This window comes from Dermochelys coriacea, chromosome 13 (genome assembly GCF_009764565.3).
Source record: "Dermochelys coriacea isolate rDerCor1 chromosome 13, rDerCor1.pri.v4, whole genome shotgun sequence".
In the NCBI taxonomy this organism is placed as follows: Eukaryota; Metazoa; Chordata; order Testudines; family Dermochelyidae; genus Dermochelys; species Dermochelys coriacea.
In genome coordinates, this window is record NC_050080.1 from 8,882,476 (window position 1) to 8,904,293 (window position 21,818).

General features: G+C 42.2%; 1 protein-coding gene across 2 annotated transcripts in view; it reads left to right on the forward strand.

The window, feature by feature from the left end:
* Nucleotides 1-15,275, forward strand: part of TAF4 (TATA-box binding protein associated factor 4) — a 66,823-nt gene extending 51,548 nt beyond the window's left edge. For both annotated transcript variants that reach the window (XM_038370173.2, XM_038370174.2), the window contains 2 exons: nucleotides 44-163; nucleotides 13,743-15,275. In XM_038370173.2, the coding sequence (XP_038226101.1) occupies nucleotides 44-163; nucleotides 13,743-13,910 (288 nt within the window). In that variant the 3' untranslated portion in view covers nucleotides 13,911-15,275. The remainder of the gene's footprint in view (nucleotides 1-43; nucleotides 164-13,742) is intronic.
* The last annotated feature ends 6,543 nt before the right edge of the window (nucleotides 15,276-21,818 follow it).

Below are 21,818 nucleotides of genomic sequence, written 5' to 3' on the forward strand. Positions count from 1 at the left end.
GAAGGGGGAAAAAAAAATTGTAACTTTGTTCTGAAAAACACAGATGCAACAACAAGAGCTAGCACAAATGAGACAGAGGGATGCCAACTTAACTGCATTAGCTGCGATTGGTCCTAGAAAGAAAAGAAAAGTGGATTCTTCAGGATCTGGATCAGGGACAGAGGTACTGTATAATTATAACTCTTGTATGCAAATATGCTATGGTTTTGTTACCCTGTTCTCTGCAACAGTCTTTCCCTTCTATTATTTTCTTCCCTTGTTTCTGAAAGCTTCCTGAGCAGCAGAAATTATTTTAGAGTGCAGTAAGACTCATTTGATCCAAAGACTAGGGCTAATGTTAGCACTGCTTCCATGAGCAGAACATAATAGAACACAATGGATCAGGCCCAAGAAAGGGAACTTTGGAACCGCTGGCCTTGCAGCATGCTACCCTCCCAATCCCAGCCATGTTCAGCCTCCACAACGTTGGAGGAGGCAAACTCGCAAGAGGAGGTGGTGGTGGTTGCTTTCTGCGTGGTCATTTCTCTCTTTACCAAGAGGCGTGTGCATGTTAAATAAATAAATAAAATCCTGTAACTTTATGGCTCTCTCCTTCCCAAATCCCTTTCAGGGGATTCCAACCTACTATGAAATTCCAACCAGAAGTGAAGTCTGAGGTTCAGTCTCTAGGAGGATACATGTTCCAATGATGCAGAGAAGAGACCAGGGGAGACAATGCAGTCAGTTACCTTGTTAATCCATATAGGAAACTGTCTTTAAGCCTATACATTACTGCAACAGAAGCCAAACTGTAGACTTTCTTTACTGCTCACCTCTTCGGGTATGTCTACACATAAGCTGGAAGTGTGCTTCCCGGTGCAGGTAGGCAGGCGTGTTAGCTCTGCTCGAATTATCATGCTAAAAATACCAGTGCAGTCCAGGATGTGTATTTGGATGGCTAGTCCAAGGTGCCATCAATTCCAGTCCTGTCTACATTGCTCCTCTCAGGGTGCTAGCTGTAGCAGAGCTAGTGTGTGTCTGCCTATCCACATAGGAAAGTATGCTCTTAGCTACAGTGTAGATGTACCTCGCTTCTTTGAGTCCCTATGTGTATTCCACTGTGGGTATGCATATGCTCCATGTGCCTGGAGCTGGAGAATTTTGAAAGCAGTGTACGTTGGTCCACACATGCACCCTGGCTCACCTCATGCATCTGACTGAGGAGATAAAGGAACCGGGCGGGTAGACCGACCACCTCTCCGTTTCCTTCTCACCACCGTATTGTCCGGGTCAGAACTCCCAGTGTCCAAAGCTTCAGCTTTCTCCTTTTATCTATGACTATTTAGATGTATGTAAATAGTGTTTATAGTTCTAAAGTTTTAAAGGTTTTTTTAATCTGATAGTTTGTGTTTTACAGTTAGTCCGTCTCCCCGACCTGGTACCCATTGGGTACCGGACTATGCCTATAACTCCAGGCTTCAAAATTTGTGCTTCTGGTCCATGAGCCTTCTCAGTCACTGACCATTATCAGTGCTGCTCGTACTGCCTTGGGGAAGCCCACATTGCAGCAAGGTGCAATATCTGCCATTTGTTGCCCACTTGGAAAGCATGGAAACTTTGCCGTAGGAAGCACTTAATGGAAAAGGCCATGAAGCTGCACTCAGACCCAGGCTGGGCTACTGTTAACCCCCCCCCCCCATCAGCTTGACTTAGTAAGGAGTGCATCTCCTGCGACAAGGTCCAACTTGGGAGTGAGGGATTCTACCCCCACAGATCTCTGTGAGGTTTTACAAGGAGAGCAAGGAGCATTCTCACAAGCACGAGGTTAAGTCTTCCCCCAGATCCACTTTGAAGAAGTTGGATTAAGCCCTGTCTGAATCAAGCAAGTCTTCTAAATTCAGCTCAAGGAAATTTAGGATGTACTAAGTCTCAGATGCATGACAAGAAAGCTCACATGTCTAGGGCACCATCAACACCCGAACACCAATCCAATGGCACCGGTGCCTCCGGTACACTGCAAACTCTGGGATCTGTGGGCACCAGTGAAGACTGATCACCAAGAGCCTCCTTTATTTGCGATACTGTCCTTGACTTCAGTGGCTGTGTCAGACTCTCTCTACTGCATCTCCAGTGGTTCAGGCGAACAGGGCCCTTCTCACTCTGGAAAGAACGGAGACCTACACTCTTCCTGAGGATCTCTTTGCTTGCCCAGACCTGTAGCTTCCTGCACCACTGGGTCCCTCCCTGTTGAGAGAGGCTATAACTCCACCAGGGGAGCTGGCCTTTGGGAAGAGTTTGCCTCCCATTCCATCTTTGAGCTATGATTTCCCTCCAGTACCACTGTTGGAACCAGAATTGGTTGTCACCTCACTGGGAGATTGTCTTGCCCGATGAACCATTATTCTCTCCAAGACGCACCTTCCCAGTCAGAAGACCTAGCCCAGTTTGGGACCAGCCTCCACCTCATCACCTGCCTCGTAGCCATTGGTACCCCATAGCATGGGGATTTCCTCATTGCCCATTTGATCCATATTTTTGGCCATACTGGGGTTGTGGGATCAGTACCATCCATCAGAGTTGGTCTGGTAGGGAGCTGCAACTTCCCTCATCTCTGAGGGGACAGCCGTAGCTGCCCTGGATTCTGCTGAAGAAGAGTACGTGCTGGATCTGGCAGTTCCACCAGAACTGATGAGATTGCCTTCTTTGTCTCCATTTCCCTCCTCTCCCCACCCAAATCACTGTAAGCAATTCCAGGAACTACTTTGCAGAATTGCAGGGGAGCTGCACATTCTTCTTGAGAAGATTGAGAATCCTCAACACAAGCTCCTGGAAGTCCTTCAGTCCTCCGGCTCCAGTCAAATAGCGCTCCCTGTTAACAAAGCCATCATGGAGCTAGCTAGAGTGGCCTGGCCATACCTCAGCTACTGCACTCTATTCCAAAAGGGCAGGAAAACAGTATTATGTCCCAGCCAAGGGGATGAAATTTCTGTTCTCACTGCTCCTAACTCTTTAGTCATCCAGGCTGCAGTGGAGAGATCTAGGCAAGACTGCCCTGATCTACCGTGTCTGACAAGGAGGGCAAGCACCTTGACTTGTTGGGAAGAAAGGTCTTTTCTTGTTCTAGCCTCCAGTTCATGACAGCTGACTATGAGGCACTTATAGCTACGTATGAGTTCCTTAACTATTCCAAATTCATGTACTTTACTGACATTCTACCACAGCAGGACAGAGCTCATTTTCAGGCTCTCAGAGAGGAAGTCAAAATGGTTGCCAGGACTGTACAATCACAGTAGATATGGCTGATGCATCTTCCAGGACAATAGCTCCTGCCATTGTAATGCTCAGGGAGTCATGGCTCCATACCTTGGGGTTGCCCAGGGAGGTCCAGAATACTGCTGCTGATCTACCCTTCAATGAGACTCCTCTATTTAATCAGAAGACAGATGAGTCCTTACACACCTTTAAGGACTCCAGGACCACTCCTCTGCTCCCTAGGAATATTACACTTGCCCCAAAGAGAATTCCACCAGCAATCATACAAGCCTAAACTAATGGTTTAACAGTCTTCCATCAGAGACCTTATGAGAACCCATAAGAGGCAAAGGGTTCAAAAGACTTCCTTCCCCACACCACCTGCAGCAGGTTCCTTATCCCAATCCCAGCTCTCAGCTAAATGTTTTTGATTGCCGCTTGAGAGATGCAAACCACTAAGTCCAACACCTCCTGATTCCAATGTACCCTTTGGGGGTAATCTAATACTCTTTCAGCACCCATCCATTGTTATTGCACTCCCAATGTTGAATGTCATCCATTTTTGCTATATGATAAAGTAATCATCCCCCTCCAAAGCTCTCATTTCCACCCCCTCTTGGGTCTGCTCTCACAAGAATATTATCAGACAAGAAGTGGAATCTCTCTTATAGCAAGGAGTGATAGAGTGAGTTCCTCTTCAGTACTAAGGGAGTAGTTTTTACTCAACTTGCTTCCTATTACCCAAAAAGAAGGGTGGTAGCTGGAGACCCATTTCAACCTCTGCCGTCTCAGCCCTTTTATTTGCAAACTCAAGTTTTGCATGGTCACGCTGGTATCTGTAATTTCATCCCTGAAAAAGGACCTGTAGTTTACAGCTTTCAACATGAGGAATACCTACTTTCACATGGTGGAAAGGCCTAATCAGAACCTTTCTGCCTATAAAAAAGCCTGTTCCTCAATGGGACTTGAATCTTGTTCTCTCAGTCCTCACTTAGCTTCCTTTTGAACCATTAGCTTTTTGCTCCATGTCTCTGTCCATGAAGGTCTCATTCCTGGTAGCTGCCACCTCAGCCACAGGGATTGGTTAGCTTGGAGTGTTAATGGCAGATCCTTCTTATGCTACATTCCATAAGGATAAAGTCTCATAATGTTTTTACGCTCTAAATTCACCCACAAAGCAGTTTGTAAACCCGTTAGTTCACACTTGTGTTCTTTCAAAGATCTCTCTCTTCCTCAGAAGAAAGGAGGCTCCATTCCCTCAATGTTCAGCAAGCCTTAGCCTTTTACCTGCAGAGAACAAAACTGATCAGGAAGTCTCTTAGACTATTTGTTGCTGTAGTGGAAAGGGTCAGGCTAGATGCTCTCAAGGAATCTTAAAATGCATCGCAATCTGTATTTTGCTCTATCGACTGTCTCTCTAATTTTCCACCTCCTCTTGGGGTAAGAGCTCATTCCACAAGAGTGAAAGCGACCTCTGTGGCATCGTTTCTAGAGGTGTCTACTTGACATTTGCAAGGCAGCTACATGGTGCTCCTTTGACACCTTTATTGAGACACTATGCCTTGGTACAGGACTGCTCTGCTGATTTATCTTTAGGAATGGCAGTCCTTTGTTGTACTCCGCCATTTACAACCTCACACCCTCCTCCTGTTTGAGTACTGCTGGTCAGTCATCCACAGTGGAATACATGCAGGGACTAGAACTTGAAGAGAAAGTTATTTACCTTTATAGTAACTGGAGGTTTTTTGAGATATACGATCCCTATTTGTATTCCACTACCTGCTGTCTTTCCCATCTGTTTTGGATCTTCTCTGGTTCGTGGCAGAGAAGGAACTGGAGAGGTGGCTGGCCCACCCCACGCTTTCATCTACTGAGTCAGAGGCATGAGGTGAGCCAGGACATATGTGCAGACCAACAGATGCTGCTTTCAAAATTCTCCAGCTGTGTGCGCATGGGGTGCATGCGTACATATAGGGGACAACACATCTTGAAGAACCTCCAGTTACTGTAAGGTGAGTAACTTCCTTTTGGAGCATTAATGCCATTGGGAACCACTGCTATGCTAAAATGCTGAAGCAAGGTAGTTTGAAATCATCACTGAATTAGGCAGCAGGAACATCTATAAAATCGGTATGGTTTCTAAACATGTACTAACCAATTTTACAGTTTTGGACTAACCCTAGTTTTTGCTGACATTTAAGAATAATCGATTCAATGGTGGGTTTTTTTTTTTAGTTAAAACTTTAACTGTTCAATTGCATTTTCTGCCAGGCACAGTTACTAGGTTTGGGGGCGGGAGGGGGGAGAAGTTGCAGGGGAGAATTACGTTTGACTTTGTTAGCAGTGTACTCCATTTTTGGTAACTGTGTGTGCTCTATGCTCTGGTGCATTTGCAGAATGTTTAATAAACAGGAAATAGTCAGTGTTTCCTGTTGAAAGTACAATTTCTGTAATTCTTTTAAGTATTACAACTTCTTGTAGTTGGCACAGTTTTAAGGGCTTAGTCTGTAATTTTTGACTTGTGGATGGCAAAGAGGTTGCTCTCTAACTGATGGTTCATGCAAAACTGATAGCAGCATGGAAACAGTTAAATAGTTCTTCCTATATATCACTTTCTGTATTAAGCATCCTGTATTCTTTATTGGTAAGATAACTTGCATGAAAATAAGACCTTTTCTTTCAGAATAGTTCATCTTGTGTGTTTTATTCAGCTCTTGAAGTAATAATTCTATGACATGCTATGCTATAACATGGAATAGGTTATGCAACAAATATGATAGTAGTAAATGACATTTTGACCCATGAAAGCATATAAATAAAAGTTGCCTATCTAGCATGTTGACAGAAGTATATTAGTGTTCAGGAATATTAAAATACATTAGGGAGAAAAGAATTTATATAAAAATCTAAGCCAGTAAAGAGATGTGGGTCAATTATAACAGTATAAACACAATAGTAAAAATTGTAAGATGCTACATTCTTATCTAAGACTATAAAAATTAATGTGCTCTGAGAAATATGTAATTAAAGCATGATTGTCACGATATGCAGGAATAGTCACTGGGACATGCAGTTACAATATTGGCACTACCTATTTCTACATGCTTGATTGTGCAACCTTATTCTCTTAATGCCATCTAGGTTATGGAATCTATTTTACATTCACTGGGAATGCCTGATGTATTCTGACTAAATCTGGCTAATTTAGTTGTCTCAGATTAATCAGTTACTGGTTAACCAATTAGAAACAGGTTCCCTTAGAAATCTAATCTTTTGTCTGATTAAGAACCAGCTGCTTTTGATGTGATAGATTCACAGCTGTGCCTTTGCTGTTTTTCACTTGACATTTTTAAATTGAGTTCCACTTGTCACCATTTTTATACAATTTGTAGTTAAGGCATATTACAAGAAGTGTAAGGAAAATAAGGTTTGTCACTACTTAAACACAGATTTGCAAATGTGAGCTTTTGATGTCAAAGAAATTCTGAATCTTAATTGCATGTAAAGTCACCTCTACATAGTAATTGTGGTGGTTCAGAATTCAGTAATACAGATTGCAGTTGGTTTAGGTATTTCATACCTGACTAGTTCATTTAATTAAAAGTTCGCAAAAAATGCTCTTAATGCCTTGTATGCCACAACTCAAACATTTGTGGCCACACCTTTTACAGTGTTAATCTTTATATATTATGTAATACAGGTGTCACTTTCCTTACCTTTTAAAATGTGGTCCTAAGTATTTAAGAGCCTAAAGATGCAGGTAGGCACCTACTAAGAACTTCAGAAGTGTCTAACCTGCACTAGGTACCTATCTGCATCTTAAGGCTCCTAAACACCTCTGAAAATCCGGCTCCTTAGTCCTGTCATTAGTGAGCCAATGAACATTGTTAACCTGCTTGAAAAGCACAAGTCTGATTTCATGATTAGAATTGTATGGAACTGGGAAGAGCGGCACTGAACCGTATAAAACCTGCTAGGGAACACTAATCTCAAACTCATTAGTTTCTTAATCAATAATGTAGTCTGAGCATGAATATATTGCTTTGCAGTCTAGAGGATTGTATTACAGTCCATTTCTCAGTATCTCATTCACATGGCTTTAAATTACTGTGATTTTTCTTTAATCTTTATTGTACTACTTTTTCTCCAGAACATACCCTATAGTTTCATTTTTTTTTTTAAAAAAAGGTATAGCTGATGTTTGAGCTCACCAGTGGAAATACTTGAGACCTTTGTGATGTGTCATTTGGTATTAAAGTGATATAGGAAAATATGACTATTTACCTATGAGCATGTTCTAAACAGAATGTGCTGTTTGCAGTATTCCAATAAAACATTGCTGCCTTTCAAATAAAATAAAATGAAATGGTAACAACGTGTTAAAATGAAAATCAGCTCTCTCCATTTTTTTAAAATTCTTAGCAAAAGAGACTTCTAAAAGTGGAGTGCATTTCCATCCCACCTGCAAGTTGTTTTGATGTCTTTTAAAAGCATTATTATAAAGCAGCAGTAACAGTCAAGACAATAAAGCCTTTTTAAAATTAAAGCACAAGCAGACTTCTTGGCCTATGAATGCCATCTGCTGGTTATAGCACTTCTCCACATATATCTGAATGTTTTTAGCCTGTAACAAGGAAACACTTGACATCCATCCATGTGCACCAGCCTGTTTTTCCAGTCTAGTTAGTCTCACAAATGCCAGTATTTTATTTCCATAAAACTGGTAATATTAAATTCATTTGACAAATTTCTTAATAATACGGCATTTTATGGAAAATTGTTTGCTTTTGCTGTTCATATTTATGCTGTCAGCATAATGTAAATCAGTGAGCTTTAAAATGATGTATTGCATTTTACTGTGGCTTGCTGTAACATTTTAAACACGTGACTACTCTGGTCTCAGTATTATATTTAATTGTAGCATAACGTTTCCCCCTAATTTCTTCTCTACTTCTATAGTTAATGTAATTTTGCCTTTAAAGCCTCTTTACATCGTAGCATTGGCACTTTCTCTGCCGTTCCCAGGTTTTCTCCAATGGGTCCTTAATTTTTACCTTACTACTTCTTGACCCTTTTTCCTATTCTTATTACTGTATGTGTCTTCATGTTGTCTTAGGTCTAAGAAGCATGCTTTTCCCACTGCAGCCAAACCAGTATTTAATCACACAAACTCTCTTGCAGAGAGTTAGTGCAACAGCCTCTCTCTCCTCTCTGGAGACTTGTCTGTAAAATAAACTGATGATCTTCTTTGAATGTGTCAGTATGGATCCCAGGGTAGGTGTGCATGCGCGTCATGCATGTGAGATTGTATTTTTTTTGAATAGCAGTGTCAGTTGGAGCCTGACATGCATCCAGTGCAGCCCTCTGTGTCCATTCAAGATCTTAAGGGACAGAGCAGCCACAACCCTCCTGCGTTTCCCTTTTCCCATTGCACTGCCACAAGTGGTATCTGGTGAGTGTCCAACCTGCTACCTTTCTTAGCTCAAACAGAATCTAGAAAATGAGGTTGAAGAAATACTACTTGACCATCCTCTTGGATTTATTCACTAATTTGGATGTTTTCCACACACACAAAAAAAAGTTTACTTCCCTGGACGGGGGTAAGGCATCTCATGCCAACTGCCAAGGTAGTCTCTAAACCATCAGGATTTAAGCCCTACCTGACAGACAGTGGACTCATTCCTCTCATTAAAGCATGTAGCTAATGCCTTTTCTGTCTGGGAGAGAACCACCTCCTTGAAGTGCTTGGTGTGTAAATCTTTCTCGTTGGGGACTCGCAAGTCAAGGGACACGTGGCTGAAACTACACCTGCTTGATCAATTGATGGATGTCACCTTAGACCCAGTTTCAAGGAACCCAAAGGGTTATCCTCAGCGAGTGCTGCTCTAAGCAGACACACACCACTGCATGATCTAGCAATGAAAGGAAGGTAGGCAGGACAATTGTGGCAAAACTGATACCAGCTGCATCCATGACGATCACACTGGTACCAGGGCTGTCAGCATCAGGCACTGCTGTCTCAATACCGAAGCAGGCTATCACTTCCACACGTACTGTCAGAATTGGCATTGGCCCCTCTGGGACTGACATCATCATCTGATCTGGCACTGGTGCTCAGTATAAGGATGAGACCGAAAGGAAGGGCTGAATGGAGACCACACACTGTGCCAAACATTAATTGAGTGCATCGTTTCCTCTCTAAGATGAGGGCAGCTAAGTAATCTGCCAAGGGAGTGGCAGTGAGTAAGCTGGCACTGTAGGCATCAGCACTGATGAAAGCACCAGCAGCTGCAAGGATTATGGATTGAGGTACTACCATTCAAGATCCCTTCCAGAGACATCTATGGTATCAGTGCAGTGTCGAGCTCACAACTGAAGCTGGATATCACGCCTCAGCACATCTATTTGAGGAATACCATTTCTCATCACCAGACTGCACTTTCTCCCCAGTGTTGAGCAGGGATGTCTCCCCATTACAGTTTGAGAGCAACCCTAGACCAGGTACCAGAGATCCTCTCCTAGCACAGCCACAAAGAAGACAAATGACCTTGGGCTGACCAGCTGCAGCTGTGCCAGTGAACAATGTGAAGTTGCATATGAACATCCTGGAGCTTAGAGCTATTGGACTGGCCTGCGTAGGGTGCTTCTGCCAGTCTTTTGAAATTCGTTAGTGCTGATCTTCAGACAACACAATAATTAGGCACTACATAAGCAAACAAAGGGACATCTGCCTTTTGTGTCTGGAAGGTATCAGGTTCATCAGAGTGGATTGACCCGTGATCTTTCTTATCCAGGAGTCGGCAATGATCTGACGGACTTCCTGAGCAGACAATATTTGACCAACCACAATGGTCCCTGCACAGATCCCTCATGGAGCCATATAATGGGGTGTACTAGACCCTTTAAGGCCCTCTGGAAGGCCCTGTGGTCCTGCCATACCATGTCCCAGAGAGGAAGAGAAGTCCTCCAAGTGGCCTAAAGTGGTTGCAGGGAAGCAGCCAATGAAGGAGGCCACAGGGAGCAGCCAATATACAAGGTGCTGTAGGGCCAGTCAGTTCCTGGCTGGAGCTGGAGGAGTGTGGTTGGTATGCCTGGCTGGCTGAGGAAGCTACAGGACCTTGGACGACAGCATGGTGCTGGTAGGGATCCGGGAAGCAAGAAAAACCTCCAGGCTGGCTGCTGGGACTCATCCAGAACAAGGCTCTGAGGTAAGGGTGAAGAATGTGCTGGGGCCCTGGGGAAGTGGCCCAGGGAAGCGTAGCCACAATGCAGTTCAGTTAAAGGGATGTGATAGACTGCTGCTATGTAGAGGGCCCTTGGGCTGGGACCTGGAGTAGTTGGTGAGCCTGGGTCCTCTTTCCCCCCCTTCACCACATTAGCCATTGGGAAAGTGGCCTGGACCTTGTGGGAAATTGAGTCTGTGTGACGGGGCGGTTAGCATCTACAAATAGAGCTGTTTGGAAGCCAGCACCCAGGTCATTTAGCTCATTAAAGGCATCAGATGTGGTTAGAGTAGGAGGGAGTTAAGTAGTTTGAGTAGGTTTGGAAGAACAGAAATGATCACTTGCACCTGTAGAGAACCTGATGAGCTTGTGAGGTAATTAGCTCACCACCTGCGTAGCTGGGAGAAGAAGGCAGTATAAAAGGCTGGAATTGCTAAAGAATAAGTGGGACAAAACACCTGTCAGGGATAGTCTAGTTTAGTTGGTCCAGCCTCAGTGCAGGGGGATGAACTTAATGACCTCTCAAGATCCCTTCCTGTCCTACATGTCTGATTCCTGCTGAATATTGTTTCAGGCAGGAGAGTGAGTGAGCTTCAGGTACTTGTGGCTGAACCCACCACCATAACACGTTTCATAGGGACAAAGTAGTGCTGAGACCATCTCCAAAATTTATTTGGAAGGTGGTCTTGAAACCTGATCTAAACCAGTCAGGTAAGTTTTTATTTGCCTTCTTCCTGAAACCACACTTAACACCAGGAGGAAAAACTACATGCACTTGATGTTTCCAGGACTTCACTTTATTATATTAACAGGACCAGATCATTTAGACTGTGGGCAATAAACTGCCAGGATGTAGCCAGACATTCTAAAGGTCAAGCCATCTGTTCACTGGGGATATCAAAATGGCTAACACAATGTATCTCACTGTTACCAGCTGGCTGGTGGTGATTAGTAGGAAAGGTACAAGACCACTCCGCGGAAGCACCAGCAACATTGTCTCCTTGCTTCTGGAATGTGCCAGTATTGGAGATCTGTAAGACAGCAACATGGAGTAATCCACTGATTGTTTGTTTTTGTCAAATACTATGCCTTGGGCTTGTAGGTCAGATGCCAACCTTGGGAGAACAGTACTACAGTCATAGTTCAACTGATGCAGCTGGAGCTCCTCACTTCCACCATCCTGAGGGCATACATAATGCTCATTCATAACCCACTTTCAGTGGGATCCACACTGACACATACTCGAACTGTTACCCTACAGTAACTGTGGTTCTTTGAGATGTTGTAGTCAGTGTGGATCCCACAACCTGCCCTCCATCCCCACTTCTTGGAGTCCTTGGCTACCATGGGCTTCTAATTGAAAGGGAACTGGGGGAGGGTCATGGTCACTTTGTTCTTTATGTCCTCACATGGGAGCAGGGTTAGCACCGGATGCATGGGTGCCCTGCTGGATCGTGTTTAAAAAAATAAATAAATAAAAAAATCCAATCTCGTGCATCTGTGATGCATGCACTCCAGCAGGGGGAGCCATACTGACTACAGCATCTTGATGAACCACAGGTGCTATAAGTTAAGTAACTAACTGTTCTTGAGTTAAATCTGTCTTCTGTTCCCCACTTTTGTGTTTTAAGTAAATTCCACCTGACTAATCTGCACACAGGAGACCAAGCAGGTTGTGCTATTTGGTGGGAAGAGTTGAAGCTAACCTGACAGTGCACTTTCAACAAAAGTTGATCTAAAAACCAAAAGAACCTGGGTGATTCTAGCCTAAATCCCATTGAAAGTCAATAGGAATTAATGTCCTATGGGTGAGATTCTGTGCTGCACCTCAGGGGAGGAGGGTGGCAGCAGCAGTGGGCTAAGGTGGTTTTAAAGCACCTTTGTGCCTTCCTGATCATGGGCTGTTCTCTTGTCCCTAGGGGCCTTTCTAAGTTATGGCAGTTGTGGGCCCAGGGCCTGCCCCGACACACCCTGCCTTCACCAAGGCTTGTGAAGGGGACCTCAGAAGGCAGCTTTTACAGCAGACTTCCACAGTCCCTGCATTGGGGGAATTCTCCCCCTGCCAGACACAAGTCTTTAGGGACCCTTTACCACAAAAGTCCTTTTACCCTGTGTAAAGGTGTTGGAGTGAGGGTCAGAATCTCATCCTAAGTCAATTTTTAAAATGGGACTGAGGAGCCTAAGTCACTCAGGCACTTCTGAAAACTCTACTTTAGAGCTACATCTGTGCAGTACCAGTATCCACTAAAGAGTGTTTAGGGACAAGATTTGAATAGCTTTTCCCAACAGATGATGTGGACAATAAAAGAACTAGATTTTTGCAGGTTGTATACTAGAACAATGGGGGTGCTTCAGCCTGCTAACTGAGCGATGGTGCTGTTTGAAAACAAAATATCTCCCCTGTCTAATTGTTACCCCAAATTTGACATTCCTGCATGTACCCCAAAATTTGAAAGTACTGCAGTCAGCAACTTTGTATGTTTAGCCAGCTACCAGCTGAAAACCAAACATCACATAATTGGGAAAATCTTAGGACCTGAGAGGCAAGGCCAAATAGCTGCATGTTTGCAGTTTTGTTATCAGAATGGGTGCATGGGATAAAAAGTGAATGTATTGTGAGAATAGAAGGAATGTTTGGGTCGCCAACGTTGGTCTTAGGTGCCTCTGACATGTCTGATACATAAGGTTTTTTTATTATTTTTGATAAGTGATGAATAGTTTTGCTGGAATTAACCTATAGTGACTCCTATGGAGTCACCAAATTCTCCTATGTGCTTTGTTTGAAGTTAGCTATGAAAGAATTTGCTTTGGAGCAGTCTGAAGAAGCTTTCTTTGGTCAAGGATCTGACAACTAAGTTCCCCAGCAGTTAAATGGAAGGAGAACCCCCTAAAGCCAGGCTGCTGATCCCTCAAAATCATCTAACTTTAGATAAATACAGATGTTTTGAAATTCTCTTTACCTACTGCAACTATGTGTGTGTGTGCGCACATGTGCGCAATATCTAATAAAGCAATTTTAGGTAAAAACACTCTGGCTTGTATCAATTATCTATCAGACGGATGAGCTGTGCCCCTGTTAATTTATTCCTGATGATGCCTGGAGAGAAACAGTAAAGTTACCACTGCTTTAGGTTCTGAAAACCTTGGGTGACATAGCATACAGTACTTCCTATGAGAAGTCCCTCGTTTTATATCACACCTGTTTGTAGAACTGTCACAAGTTCTTGTCACAAATATTCTCTGTGGATGTTTAAACATTCTGACTCTAGCTTTTCTTCTCACCTCCAGGGATCCAGTACAAATACACCAGTCCCAGGCAGCTCTGGAGTTGGAACAACCAGACCATTTACGCGACAAAGGATAACGCGGGTGAACCTCAGGGACCTCATATTTTGTTTAGAAAATGAGCGAGAGACAAGCCATTCACTATTGCTATACAAAGCATTCCTTAAGTAAAATGGAAAAGATCAAGGTATTTTTGACAGAGAGACGCCTGAGGACATTTTTATAGATTTGCAGATTACGCCTTTTTGTAACAAGCAAATGGGATATTGTTTCAAAAACAACCACCTCTTTACATGGAACAGTTTTTTATTCTTGTTTATAAAAAAAAACAAACTCTTCAGTATAAGAGAAATACATTTCTGTAACAGTGAGGATACTTACAAGGCCTGTGGATACTATAAATGGACAATTAAACTTAACTCATCTCTTGATTGAGTGGCCTTCTTGCCAAACAAGCCATATATAAAGACTGATGGAATCGTTTAGCAAATAACTAGCTACCCTTTGTCATACCTGTAGCAGTTTCAACATTAATTGTGCATTTTAGTTCAGTTTTACTTAACTAAATTGATTATATAGGTATATGTCTACAGCAGATGACCTCATTTCATTTTAGCTTTTTTTTAAACAGTCAGTTAGCAAAGCTAACTGATTTTTAAGAATATTTATCTTTTCCCAAAACGTTCAAATTCTAGAGGGATATACAATTAATTGAAACATAACCTCAATTTTTAATCACATTATTGCTTATTAGAGGCCCTGAAATCCCATAAAGGAGGGTTACTTCTGAATGTTTTTATCAGCATCTGTAAAAATGCATTTTATTTGCTATAGTTTGTAAAGCTGTAAAGTTTGAAAAAAAAAAAAGAAAAAAAAAAGAGAAACCTTTTCAGCATAAATATATTTTACTTGCACTGTGTTTTTAGCTAAAGTGAAAGCTTAGATTAAATAAAATCAAAGTTGAGAGGAATCATCAAAAAGACTTTTTCTCAGTGTGAATCAAGTGTTGAAAAATGGTTGGTGTATTTTGTCAGTAATTGTACATAATTTTTGGCACATAACATAAAAAATGGCTATGTAAACTATAATTATTTTGCTAAAAGACTGTATGCAAGCTGTGGGCCTACTTTAAAGATGTCCAGAGCAAAGTCCCTTCTTTGTACCTATTTTTTTATTACAAATATACTAATTGGTTCTTTATATTTTCAGAGGTTATTGTATTAAATTGTCTATTGATAGTACTTTTATGACTGTAAATACTTTGGCTTTCTTCGTGTGAACTCTCATGTTAGAACTTAACTCTCTTGCGTGTAAACTGAATGCTGATCAGTATTTTTTATCAACACCTGACAACTGTTACACCTTTTATTTTGTCTTTTAGGAAATCCTGTCTTTCCATTTTTTTCATGTAAATTTTGCACAGTTACTTGTTCATATGTAAATATTTTACTTTCAGAAATGAAGTTTTTAATTGCTATTGTTTTATATAGGATTGAAAGAAAATTAACTCCTTTATTAAAAACAAATTTATCTGTATTTGCTAATGCATTTTCACTCTTTACATCTTTCCTCCTCCTGGATTTATTTTTCTTAGCACAGTAATAAGATCCTTCTCTGTGAGGGGATGCTACCTTCCAATGATGCACTTTATTTCTTTTAAGCTTGCTTGCTTTAACCAATATTTTGAAGGCATATAGCTACCCTTGCTATGAATCCAGAAATTTCACTGTCCACCTAAGGCATTCTGTATAAAGATCAAGGGTGGAATATCTGTAGCAGGGAAGTCTCGTATAGAGAGTGACATTTTATTTTGACTTAATAAAATTCTTCATAAAATACTATGTTCACACTGAGGGCCAGACTCTGCCCTCAAATGCACATATGCTACTGTCTTTGACATCAATAAGAGGCATGTGTGTATCTCAAAAGAGAATGTGGTGCTAAATTGTAAAGGGACAGTGTCAGGGAATTTTTTTTAAATAGCTCAGTTTCTTTGTGTGTTTCTATGCTGTAGGTCATTAAAATCTATTGTATTTTTCACTATTAATACTGTCCATTCACTTTTTGGATTTTATTCAGATTGGACTGCAAAAAGATTGCTCACACATTCCCTTTTGTTTCCATTAGTGAGGCCCAAGTTCTGCCATCAAACCCATGCAGAGTCCTGTTCATTTCAGCAGGTATCCTTGCAGGTGGATGGAACTGCCAGTGCAGATAGGATTGCAGGCTTTTGTCCCAAACTCACTGTTGACTAATATCAAATTAGGACACAACCCTGCAGTAACTTAAGCCTGTGAGAAACTATTTGCACATGAGTGTAGTGCCATTGAACTTGATGGGATGACTCCCAGGAGTAAATTTACTCTCCTGAGCAAGTGTCTGGATTTGTCTAACGCAGTACCTCTTGGTTCTTGTGCTGTGTTGGAATGCTGATTTCACAAATACTGGTGGGAAATCAAACAAATCCAGACATCTGTTTTCATTGCGATTTTGTTTTAAATTAGTTTTTAAAAGCTTTGAAACTTGGTTTTAGAGCCAAAGCATTACTGTAACATTCCTTTAAACATAAAAACACCTCTTCTAAATGTTAGATGCCGTTCAGAGTTGCAAGGAAAAACGTAAAAGCTGGAATTCAGGTCTTGGCAGGTAAGTGGAGAAGAAACTAACTTTTAGATATCACCTCAGCTTTCATGTTTAATTCTTAAAGCACAGTATGGGATAGTAAGGCTTGGCCCAGAAGTTTTACTGGTAGGGGTTTGACATGGCAACGTGGCAAGTGGCAAATCCATATCTGAGTAATGAAAGTCATCACAAATGTACCTCTACCAATGCTGTAGCTTATTTGTATATGCCATATTTAGCAAAGAAAGTGTTGTAGAAATATTCTGGAGAGATGTAAATTGTATTGAGGAGGGAAAAGAAGTTACTTTATCTCTCTCCATCCATTTTGCTCCCTTAGTAGCATAAGTCCACTTATACAGACTTCTGAAAAGAAATTTTAAAACCATCTTTTGAAATAACAAAAATCCTTTTTCTATACATCCAATGTAAATATTTTAGGGCTTCTCAGGGCTAGTAAGTGCCAGCAGGATAAACATCACAATCTCCCCTTTCCAGTAGTGCAAAGCTACCCCTGGGATCTGTGAACTCTTGTAACTAAGGTATCGGACCTTAAGCCTATCACGAGTGCAGAACTGAACACTACCTAATTAGGATGTTGGGTTATTAGTCTTTTTTTTTTTTTGGGAGGGGTGTGGGGTAGGAAGAAGAGGGGTTGCAGGGGTTTCCAGAATTGTGAGGAAGTGTTTTTTAATATGTTTACTTTATTTAAATAAGTAGTAACTGTATGAAGTTGCTCAGAAATTTGGAATATTAGGGGAAAAGTCCTGCTTGAGAGGGATTAATGGAGAAGCAAGCAGACAAAGTTGTCTGAGTTGCCTAATGAATGTGACTTTAGCTCAGGGACCCACGATTCAGCATATAGCTATCGCCCCATGTATGTGGCACATGTGTGAGTGCATATGCATATTTTGGGGATCATAAGTGGTTGAAGTTCTTTTTAGAAGGTTTTCTCCTCCTGTGTAGGGATTCCAGACACAATCTAAATAAAGAAGTCATCTTTGCCCCTATGGTTGGCATCTACAATCTTAACAAAGGAATGATGCAAATAAATACTTTGCAATTCCTCCTTAGGTCTCCTAGGTGTCATGTGATGGAGATGTAGGAAAAAATAAACCAGGGAAGTTTGAGTTCAAGTAACTGCTATAGAGAGATCTGTAATGCAATAAAGAAATGACTTTGACTTTATTTTGTTAGCCCAAGCAGTACAGAAGGCAGTATGTAGCTGTAATGGACCTGAACTATTGATATTCATCTGGCATGAAAATTCAGCAAAACAATTAGACTATAATAAGGTGCTCTGAGTTCAACCTGTTTTTTTTATTTTGCACCTGTATAATAAAATAAGGGTCCCATGAACAAACCTCTCAAACGAGATGTGTGAAACTTTGATAATGTCCATAAAATTTGCAGTAATCATTTTATTAGGCTTTTTAATATGATCCAGAAAGTTTGTGTTTAAGCCCTGCTCTACGCTGGGGGGTGGAGGGGATTGATCCAAGTTACGCAACTTCAGCTACATGAATAACATAGCTGAAGTCAACATACTTAGATCGACTTCTGTGATGTCTTCACCGTGGTGAGTCGACTGCTGCTGTTCCCCCATTAACTCCACCTGCACCTCTCATGGTGGTGGAGTACAGGAGTCGAGGGGAGAGCGCTTGGGGGTTGATTTATTGCGTCTAGACTAGACATGATAATTGATCCCTGCTGGATCGATCGCTGCCCGCTGATCCGGCGGGTAGTGTATACGTACCCTAAGTTAAACACTTGGCTGAGCTACTGAGTAATACAATGATTGTAATATGACTGTTTCCATATTCAAACATCTGCCCAGAGAGTAAAGCCCTACTTTTATGGGGTGAGTGGTACAAGGTACTATGACTTGGTTATTTGCTATTCAAGTTCCAGTATATATAAAGGCCCAATGTTCAGCACAATCAAGCATGGGTTTTTGTGAAGATGGAGGCAACTGCTCCTGAGGTCCTCCTGAAACTATGTGCCAAGCTTCAATATTAAAGTTGGTTATAACGTGCAGAACTACTTTTAAATGGAAGAGTTCAACCTAATCCCTCTGACTTTTGAAAATATAGCACAGACCTATATTTTTGTAAGTATCTTGTTTTTCAGTTAAGGGAGGCAGTGTGGTTGCATTGGTAGAACGCTGCTCTGGAACCTAGGAGAGGGAGAGCCTGGACTCTCTGGTCAACTGGAAAAGGGAAGGCAGAAACCCTTTCATGCAAGAGGGAGAAAGACTATTGAGTTTGGAGCTAGGCCTCTAGGGAGAAAGCCCTGGGGGTCATAGCTCTACCCAAAAATGGCAGGATGACTCTGTAGAGCCTGGGATGGGGGGGGGGGAAAGAGTCTGTGGAGCAGTGAGTGAGCCCAGGTATGGGGTCAAGTTATGTTTGTGTTCAGTTTATTGGACTCTTATTTACCCCGGAAGGGGTGGCACTAAATGTGACCTGGCTGGAGGCTGAGTCAAAAGAAGAGGTGGACCACTGCAGGGTCGGAGCAGCTGTTGGCACTTGTTGCTAGAGGAGAAGTGCCTGCAACACCATGCCTAGTGACAAGGGGATGCTCCAGCGCTGAGTCTGCTCATTGACACCCCTATATGCACTGTACTCTGTAGGAGGAAGTGAGCAATTAGACAGTAAAACTTATTTTCACAGCATTTGGTCTATGTGCTATTCAATCCAGTTGCAAAATTAAGGTCCTGAGAGCAATCTTAGTTTTAAGTAAATTTTCTCTAATTTATTTCAGCATGCATGGAGCAGTGTGATTTCTAGGACAAACCGAAACATTGCCCTGGGCTTGTAGGCTAAGCTGCTGAGAACAAATACCTTCAATATTTCAAGGAGACCAACACTCCACAATGGTTAGAAGTTTGGCCCCTATCTTTATGGGAGAACATGGTTTTCAAAATAACATGTTGTCATCCACACACACAACCTGATTCTTTTTTACTCTAAGGATGTTTTACACCACCTTGGCATGGCAAAGAGGCTGTAATGTGCATATAATACTCCTGAGGGCATTCTGTGCCAAAAAAAAAAAAATTAGATTCACCAAGGACAAGTCATGCCTGACTAACCTGATTGTCTTCTATGATATAACTGGCTCTGTGAATATGGGGAAAGTAGTGGACCTTGACTTTAGGAAAGCTTTTGATATGGTCTCCCACGGTATTCTTGTCAGCAAAGTATTATGGATTGGATGAATGGACTATAAAGTGGATAGGAAGTTGGCTAGAGTGTCAGGCTCAATTGGTAGATATCAGCGGCTCAATGTCTAGTTGGCAGCCAATATCAAGAAGAGTGCCCCAGGGATCGATCCTGGGGCCAGTTTTATTCAACATCTTCATTAATGATCTGGATGCTAGGATGGATTGCACCCTCAGCAAGTTCGTGGATGACACTAAGCTGAAGGGAGAGGTAGATAGGCTAGAGGGTAGGGCTAGGGTCCAGAGTGACCTAGACAATTTGGAGGATTGGGCCAAAAGAAATCTGATGAGGTTCAACAAGGACAAGTTAGGATAGAAGAATCCTATGCACTGCTGCAGGCTGGGGACTGGCTGGCTAAATGAAAGTTCTGCAGAAAAGGACCTGGGGATTACAGTGGATAAGAAGCTAGATGTGAGTCAACAGTGCCCTTGTTGCCAAGAAGGCTAATGGCATATTGGGCTGCATTAGTAAGAGCATTGCCAGCAGATGAAGGGAAGTGATTATTCCCCTCTATTCGGCACGGGTGAGGCCATATCTGGAGTATTGCATCCAGTTTTGGGGGCCCCCTCCACTACAGAAAGGATGTGGACAAATTGGATAGTCCAGTGGAGGGCAATGAAAATTATTAGGGGGCTGGAACACATGACTTATGAGGAGAGGTTGAGGGAACTGGGCTTATTTAGTCTGCAGAAGAGAAGAATGAGGGGGGATTTGATAGCAGCTTCCAACTACCTGAAGGGGGTTCCAAAGACGATGGAGCTTGGCTGTTCTCAGTGGTAGCAGATGACCGAACAAGGAGCAATGGTCTCAACTTGCAGTGGGGGAGATCTAGGTTAGATATTAGAAAAAACTATTTCACTAGGAGGGTGGTGAAGCATTGGAATTACCCACCCTCTTAGTGAAATAGTTAACTAGGGAAGTAGTGGAATCTCTATCCTTGGGGGTTTTTAAGGCCCAGTTTGACAAAGTCCAGGCTGGGATTATTTAGTTGGGTTTGGCCCTACTTTGAGCAGGGGCTTAGACTAGATGACTTTTTGAGGTCTCTTCTAACCCTAATCTTCTATGATTCTGTGGCTAGTAGCTGATGTCTGCTGTCTCATTTGTGGGAGGGGAGGAATGGAAGACAGTGGAGCATACAGACCTAAGACATGGCAGGGGCAAAACAGCCCCCCTTGCTCTATAGCAACCAATACAGCAGCTCTAGGCCTTTCCTCTACTCTGTCAACCAGCAAAGTACTACTAAATCCTTCCCTTCTCCCTGTATCTGCCTTCTCATTTGGGCTTCCTCCCTTTATACCCAACACCCAGCTCCTCCCCGCAACTGGGCTTCATCTTCAATTGAGTCTAGCCTACACACTAGGTGCAACCAGCTGCACTAATTGCTCTCTCTCCCATTAACTTCTTTCATTACCCATATGGAGTATGTACTCCGTTCCAAAGGATCAAATGCTACTCATTAATTCATACAAGTAGTCCTACTGATTTGTAAACAGGAAAGCACCCAGGGATAAGCCAAACAAGATTTGACCCTAGCTGCTTTGTGATAAACAGGAAGCAGTAGCAAATATGCTACTGCAGAAAAAGCAAAGGGAAAATACCATTTCATGAAGGAAGCTATTGCTGAAATAGCAGATCATACATAGAGTTTAGTACCAGCTTAAAAAAAAAAAAAGAGTCCCGCCCCCTGGGCAAAATATTGGCTGTAACATAAGTTCAAATCTCTCACTAACCAAGAAAGTGTGTAGATCAAGAGTGGTAATTCCTTAAACAAATTTTACAAAGTCAGGAAGTTCTGTTAAAGGGATAGGAGTGAAATTCAATATAGGTATATTGACTTTCACCTCTAGCTCTCTGGTTCAAATCTAGCCCAAGGCTGGTGGTGAATGATGAGAGTGATATGCAAGCTGTTTGGTGGCCTATGTGAAATGAGCTGGCTGTGGCCTCTATTCATTTACCCTAGGGCATGAGTTCATAGCATAGAAAGCCCCAGTGGGAATACTATCCTATTTTGCACATGTAGGAACAGTCTCAGTAGAACCAGCAAGGAGTGATTGACAGTCACACCCACAGGTAACACCTCTGGGGCAAGGATGAGGCAGAGGGGCAGGATAGTATGAGCTGTAATGCTACTGCCCCTGCTCTCCCCACTCTTTGAATAAATAAAAGGCTGCCTGCTCCAGGTATGGCTACTGATTGTCTTTCACAGACACCAAAGTCACTTACCAGTAATACTACC